This window comes from Lutjanus erythropterus, chromosome 5 (assembly GCF_056507025.1).
Source record: "Lutjanus erythropterus isolate fLutEry1 chromosome 5, fLutEry1.hap2, whole genome shotgun sequence".
In the NCBI taxonomy this organism is placed as follows: Eukaryota; Metazoa; Chordata; class Actinopteri; order Lutjaniformes; family Lutjanidae; genus Lutjanus; species Lutjanus erythropterus.
In genome coordinates, this window is record NC_139321.1 from 23,084,458 (window position 1) to 23,092,761 (window position 8,304).

At 34.6% G+C, this 8,304-nt stretch overlaps 1 protein-coding gene across 1 annotated transcript; it reads left to right on the forward strand.

Annotated features, from left to right (window-relative positions):
• Window positions 1-1,556: 1,556 nt before the first annotated feature.
• On the forward strand, window positions 1,557-7,771 carry LOC146326902 (contactin-2-like). The gene is made up of 5 exons (XM_084718278.1): window positions 1,557-1,741; window positions 3,969-4,289; window positions 5,367-5,687; window positions 5,866-6,123; window positions 7,443-7,771. Exons 1-5 carry the CDS (start codon window positions 1,693-1,695, stop codon window positions 7,769-7,771), a joined length of 1,278 nt encoding a protein of 425 aa, XP_084574404.1. The 5' UTR covers window positions 1,557-1,692.
• Window positions 7,772-8,304: the final 533 nt, after the last annotated feature.

The window sequence follows — 8,304 nt, forward strand, 5'->3', positions numbered from 1 at the left end:
TTATCATGAACTGTTCCTTTAATGACTGCTGAGAACTGAATAGAACTCTCTCTACTGGTTAACAGAGGAGTTACTTACTAGATTTAAGTAAGTATTAGTTTAAGTAAGAATTTATGAGCCTGTATTTCAGTCTCTAAGATGCTGGTGAAAAGGTCAAAGCTCTTTGTTCAGCTTTAAATGCATCAAGCAGGACTTTTAGCTGAACTTGGGAGCTGGAAAATCTTTTTGTATCTTGCATTAATTTTACAGTCATCTAATCTCAGTACAGCAGCAGCTGAGTAAGCATATTTATAAAATCACTGATCAGATTAAAAATAGAGTAAATCTATATAGTAATTGTTTAGATCTGCTCTTTGTTAGACAACAATAGAAGGCTGCTGGTCATAATTGACATAACAAAGGTTGTTTTTTTTAAATATATTATCAGAAATGACAGTGACTTGAGCAAAATAAAAAGATATATATATATATACATACATGTTTTTCTTTTCTCCTTTCTTTGGTATCCTTCACTCATGTTGAACTTTTGGTACATATAGACGATTCATGTTTTCACTGTAGCCCTGAGGCCAAAAATAAAACTCTGATGTACAATCAGGCATAATATTTATATTTTTAAATATGTAAATGACTTGACGTTTTTAGTACCTTAAATATATTCTCTCCTGTGTACATAGAAAAAGCGTAGCAGACGAAAGTGACTGAAAACATTCACTGAAATATCCAACTTCCTGTGTCTATTCTCATTTCCCAAACATTATGTTGAAAATAGAAAGATAGATATGTTTTCATCATAATATCTGCATGTTCATCACAAATGTGGATGATTCAACAGGCAGCGTGTAACTGTTGAGGATAATAAGATAAAAGATAAGCTGTGTTTATGATTCACACTGCTGGATGACAATTCTACTGTTTGTTTCACTTCCTTCATAGCTGAGTTCAGTGACAACCATGAGTGATATAGCATGGTCAAACTTAACATCTAACGTTAACAAACAAAGCTTAATAAACTCTTCTGTTATATTAATGTTTGGTTTCAGGTTGTTTTTGAGGACATTTTTTTGAGACCACACACACAAAAAGTTTAAAACAAATTCTTATAAATTGCTCAAAATGTTTACAGCTTAAATGAGGAACTGATCTGAACAGTTGGCTGCAACATTTAGTTTCTTCACTATGTTGTGAAAAACCCAAAATCATTATGTCTAAGGACATAACATTATTTTAGTGATTAAAACTGTTAACTCAAAGTGAAAATACGTTTTAAGGAAAACAATAGAAACATCGTTGCTGCTTTTACTTCAGTTTGTGAACATTCAGCCTTCATTCATCTTTACACTTGTAGTGTAAAACTCAGTGATACTGGACATTTTTTCATTTGTCTCAGAACAATATGGCTGCAACTGGAGAATAGTTATGTGTGAAAATATATTAACTGGGCAAAAAATGACTTGTTCCTGTTTTAGCTGCTTTGCTAATAGCAACCACATTAACTTTGCTTCCTCTTTCCCATCAGCCGTACTATTATATTCACAGCTGTTTTTTCACACCCTCTTATCTGAAGTTGATCACTAACAGAAGACATTCAGGCTTTTCAGTGTAGGATGTTCATGTTTGCTGTTGAATAAAGTAGAAAAGTTTGTCTGGAAGCTGCTGACTGGATCAACAGAGGCTGAACACTGAGGAGACATGGAGGCTGTGATTGGACTGTTGCTGATGTTACTCAGCGTCTCTCATGGTGAGCTGTTTAACTTGTTTAATTTGACACATTTTATACATCTATAGGATGAAATATATTCAAAAAGTACAGTGTGATGTCATCTTCAGTGATATATTTTATTTTACAGTTCAAACACTGACACACACTGGGACCAAATTCATACAAGAATCATGATACAAAAGTTAATAACATATAATTATATTTGTTTTTTCTGTTCTGATGTTCAATTGATTGCCGTAGATCTACGATGCTGGAACGACAAATAAAAAGTGATGGCTTGTCCACAAGTAGTATTACAATTTTCAAACTTCAAAGCCCCAAAACCTGAAATATATTTATATTATTCTCATTGAATTATTTACATAAAAGGGAGGATTGAAAACTCAGTTATAGAGTTAATTTTGAATCATTATCTCAATTACAACATGCTGTTACACCATAAATACAATTAATTCTATGCCAATTGGAAACAGGGATGAAAATTGATTTCCAGTTAATACAAATGCAGATGAGTTGTTATATAAAGCGTGTATCATATTTAAAAACTGTCTGCCTAAACCCATATGTTTTAATGTGAACCAAAGAAAGTTCCATTCCAAACGATCAAATGCTTTTTCAGCATCAATAGACATTACAGCGGGTCATAAAGTGGAATTTGAAGCAGAGAAAATTATATGTAACAATCTGATATTGTCTGCTGCAAATCTAGTTTTAACAAAGCCAGTTTGATCTGGATGAACTAGTTTAGAAATAACTGAATCTAATCTAAGGGCTAGAGTTTTGGCAAACAATTTTATATCTGAATTTAACAATGATATTGGTCTATAGCTTGTACAGGGTGTGGGATCTTTACCCGGTTTACACAGGAGAGATATGATAGCTGTATTGACATCTCTATTAAATGATCCCCCTGAAGTGCTGTATGAAACATGTCTAGCATTAAAGGACCAAGGTCTTTCCAGAATGTAAGATAAAGTTCTGGAGGTATATCATCCAGCCCAGGCGATTTACATTTTTTTATTCATTTTAGATTTGAGATTGGTATCGTTAATCTAAGGTTATTTTTGTATCTAAAGTGTTTATTTCCTCTAATGAAAGGCTTGGTGAAGCTAATTCTTGAAAGAAAGAACTAATGTTTTCTGAAGTGTAATTTGCTTCACTTTGATACAAATTTTGATAAAATCTTTCAAATTGTTGATTAATAAATAGAGGATCATGCACAAGGGAACGATCCTCTGCCTGGATTGAGGGTATTACTGCCAGATGCTGTTATTACACAATTTACTGGCAAATAGAAAACTAGGCTTACTACCATTGCAGTAATGCGATTGCCTTGCCATTTGACTTAAATTTAACCAAAGATATTTCTTTTTCTTGTTCAACTGAAAAAGAATCACGTTGCTGGTGTGTTGGTGATCTCTTTTAACTGGGCTCTATTTTGGCTAGATGCAAAAGATATTGAGTTATTTCTTATAAATCCCTTAACGACGTCCCACAAAATCCGAGCATCCGAGACTGAATCTTTATTTATTTGTAGAAATTCCTCTAGCACTTCTCTAAGTTGATCACAAAAGGTAGTATTTTGCAGAAGAGATGTGTTAAGTCTCCACCAGGTTGCATGTTTATGAATTGAAATACAGCATAATAATACATAAATTTGCATGGTGGTCTGATAGTGACATGTAAACAATTTCTGTCTTAGAGACCATTTGAGTAATTTGAGAAGAGACTAATATATAATCTATCCTTGAGAAATAATAATGTCTTCCAGAATGTGTAGTCCCTTTTGTGAGGATAATGTGTACGCCATATATCAAGAAGAGCAGATTGATTAGAGCACGAGTGCTTGGCAAGTTGGTATTAATTCTTGAAGTTTTGTCGATACATGCATCAATAACCAAATCACCTCCTAAAATAATTTTAAAGTCATTCATTTCATTAATGATTGAGCACAGAGAGGAGAAAAATCGACTGTTATATGAATTGGGGGCATACACTGAAATAAATGGAATTTTAACATTGTTGATAGCTATTTTCACATAAGCAATCCTACCCTCTTGGTCCTTACCTTTTTTTTTAAATAACATTAACCTTAAGATTTGAATGAAATAAGATCACTACTCCTTTTGTCCTGTTATTAGATGAGGAATGAGCTGCTTGTAACATGTAACAAAGCTAGATCTACTGTTTTCCTTTTTAGAGTACTGAAATTTTGATTTTCTAAAACTTTTTCTTACATTTCCAGGTGTTGTAACTCACTGTGATGGCAGACAGGATGGAGCTCAGTGTTATGGAGCTTTGGGAGGAACTGTGGTCATCCAGCTGATGGACAGCGCCTCAGAAATATTTAAATACCAGTGGATTAAAGACAGAACATCAATACTCAGCGGGGGCAAGAATAGGAATCTGTTAAATCTGATAGAAGACAGATCTTCATTCACTCCCAGTGATGGAACATTTAGGATCAACAGCCTGAGCAGAACTGATGGTGGTGAATATACTCTGAAAATATTTGATGACGCTGGAAAGCTCACAGAGACTCAAACTCTACAGTTGATCATTCAAGGTAAATAATTATTTTTGCTTCCTGGAGAATTTCGTAACACTGACAGACACACATGTCATATACTATTGTTAAACAAAATATTTCTCATATTCTACATGTATTTGTATCCATGTCTGTTCTACATTAGAAACTGTATAAAATGATTATCTTAATATCAAAAGTCATGTGAATGTGTTTCGCTCAGCTCCTGTGTCCTCTGTCCTGCTGGTCAATAAAAAAATAAATAAATGTATAAAAAATATTTATAATATAAATTCCCTGTACAGTGTCTCTGTGCTGTAGTACAGTGAAGCCTCATTTTAGCGTTAGTGTCACATACACTGCAGGACAAAGTCTGCTGAACCACTGCGGGCAAAAAGGGAGGGATCATAACTGTCAGATTAAAACTCTCAGTTCATTTTTGCAAAAAACAAGGAGTGTGGATGTTGTCGCCTCTCACTTCCATTAAAAGCACATCAGTATGAACAGGAGGAAAGATCAGAGCAAAACCTCTTTCAGTGTTCATATTAGCAACTGACTATTGTTTTAAGACCTTTAAGTGCAGCAACACCACAGTATAAAAAATCTACAAGTCCTTCACTCATTTTTTATTTGAGTAAAAGAGCATCAACATTAAAGTGAACCACTCACAGCACTGAATGCATTGATTCATAGTGCTTTATTCTCTATGTATTATCATAAATATATTATCATATGTATTACTGGATTGTCACTGCTGATAAATTACCATGTTTATGTCAGCAAGTTTAAAAAGTTAAGTCAATACAATGCAACATGTATCTGTTCATCATATATTGTATTTATGTAAAATATTAATCTGAAAAGCAAACTACTAATGATATGTATAATAATAAAATAAATGAAGTGAAGTAAAAAGTACAATTTTTTTTTTCTGAAATTGGAGTAGAACCATAAAGTACCATAAAAAGAAAATAGTGTGGTAAAGAACATCTACCTCAAAGTGCAGCATATAGGAAATGTACTTAGTTACATTTCACCACTGGCCACAGTCCTGTGTAATTCTCAGCTGCTATCAGATTTGTTCATTTTTAACAACTTATGTTTCAAAATTTCCAGGTGTTGTAACTCACTGTGATGGCAGACAGGATGGAGCTCAGTGTTATGGAGCTTTGGGAGGAACTGTGGTCATCCAGCTGATGGACAGCGCCTCAGAAATATTTAGATACGAATGGTTTAAAGACAGAACATCAATACTCAGTGGGGGCAAGAATAGACGTCTGTCTAATCAGATAGAAGACAGATCTTCATTCACTCCCAGTGATGGAACATTTAGGATCAACAGCCTGAGCAGAACTGATGGTGGTGAATATACTCTGAGAATATTTGATCAAGCTGGAAAGCTCACAAAGACTCAAACTCTACAGTTGATCATTCAAGGTAAATAATTATTTTTGCCTCCTGAGTAATTTCGTAACACTGACAGACACACATGTCATTTACTATTGTTAAACTGCACGTATGTCATATTCTAGATGTATTTGTATCCATGTCTGTTCTGTATTAATTGACCAACATTATGTTAATATAAAAAATAATCTGAGTGTGTTTTCTTCAGCTCCTGTGTCCTCTGTCCTGCTGGTCTCTGAGTGTCTGTCCCAGGGAGAGATGAGGGTGTCCTGCTCCTCTGAGGGAGGGGACAGTCCTCAGTACAGCTGGACTCTGGATGGACACAGACTGACAGACACTCAGCTCCTCTCTGGAAATGAAGACAGTAACATCATCACTCTGAGACAAGATGTCTCAGGACAACTGGTCTGTTCAGTCAACAATCATGTCAGTAATGTCTTGAAAGAAGAGATGATATCTACCTGTGGTGAGTGAGAACATGATGAAGATTGATGATTATGACACTGATGATTAACTGTACATCAGTCATTGATCTGTTTTTTTCACACAGGCTTCATATTCATTCACAGTATCATATAAAATGAGACACACATGTCACAGTGGTGCTTAAAGCCAGTAACACTCAAGATGGACACTGTGTCCTCCAATCACATCATACCTTTCTATAAAATTGTAACTTACTCAGATACAGACAACTCATGATCTTTCTTCTAACTCTTTTAATACAGGGAGAGACCAAAAGAATTGCATTATGGTCCATCAGTCAACACTGTAAATACCATTCACATGAATACACGTCTGTTCACTAACCACTGTACAGTATATGATATTTATATGAGGATTTCACATTAATTTATCTTCTAAAGTTACAGTATTTTCAGAATAAATAATAAAAGAAATAAACATATAAACATATTTCCTGTGCATTTCCCTGTACAGTGTCTCTGTGTTGTAGTACAGTGGAGAGAGAGATAGAAATAAAGATGTTGAACTGAAAACACTCTGGAAGATATCCTCTGGATTTGACTAATTCAGACCGTTGAAGCCTCATTTTAGCGTTAGTGTCACATACACTGCAGGACAAAGTCTGCTGAACCACTGCGGGCAAAAAGGGAGGGATCATAACTGTCGGATTAAAACTCTCAGTTCATTTTTGCAAAAAACAAGGAGTGTGGATGTTGTCGCCTCTCACTTCCATTAAAAGCACATCAGTATGAACAGGAGGAAAGATCAGAGCAAAACCTCTTTCAGTGTTCATATTAGCACCTGACTATTGTTTTAAGACCTTTAAGTGCAGCAACACCACAGTATAAAAAATCTACAAGTCCTTCACTCATTTTTTATTTGAGTAAAAGAGCATCAACATTAAAGTGAACCACTCACAGCACTGAATGCCCTGATTCATAGTGCTTTATTCTCTATGTATTATCATAAATATATTATCGTATGTATTACTGGATTGTCACTGCTGATAAATTACCATGTTTATGTCAGCAAGTTTAAAAAGTTAAGTCAATACATTGTATGAAAAGCAAACTACTAATGATATGTATAGTAATAAAATAAATGAAGTGAAGTAAAAAGTGCAATTTTTTTTGTCTGAAATTGGAGTAGAACCATAAAGTACCATAAAAAGAAAATAGTGTGGTAAAGAACATCTACCTCAAAGTGCAGCATTTAGTAAATGTACTTAGTTACATTTCACCACTGGCCACAGTCCTGTGTAATTCTCAGCTGCTATTAGATTTGTTCATTTTTTAACAACTTATGTTTCAAAATTCCCAGGTATTGAAACTTCCTGTGATGGCAGACAGGATGGAGCTCAGTGTTATGGAGCTTTGGGAGGAACTGTGCTCATCCAGCTGATGGACAGCGCCTCAGAAATATTTAGATACGAATGGATTAAAGACACAACAGTAATACTCAGTGGGGGCAAGAATAGGCGTCTGTCTAATCTGATAGAAGACAGATCTTCATTCACTCCCAGTGATGGAACATTTAGGATCAACAGCCTGAGCAGAACTGATGGTGGTGAATATACTTTGAGAATATTTGATTCAAATGGACGCAGATCAGAGCCGCAGACTCTACTGTTGACCATTCAAGGTAAATAAACTTTTTCCTCTTGGGGAATTTAGTAACACTGATAGACTATGTATTATCATAAATATATTATCATATGTATTACTGGATTGTCATTGCTGATGAATTATCATGTTTATGTCAGCAGGTTTAAGGAGTTAAGTCAATACAATGAAACATGTATCTGTTCATCATATATTGTATTTATGTAAAATATTAATCTGAAAAGCAAACTACTAATGATATGTATAATAATAAAATAAATGAAGTGAAGTAAAAAGTACATTTTTTTTTTCTGAAATTAGAGTAGAACCATAAAGTACCATAAAAAGGAAAAATACTGTGGTAAAGAACATCTACTTCAAAGTGCAGCATTTAGTAAATGTACTTAGTTACATTTCACCACTGGCCACAGTCCTGTGTAATTCTCAGCTGCTATCAGATTTGTTCATTTTTAACAACTTATGTTTCAAAATTTTCAGTTGTTGAAACTTCCTGTGATGGCAGACAGGATGGAGCTCAGTGTTATGGAGCTTTGGGAGGAACTGTGGTCATCCAGCTGATG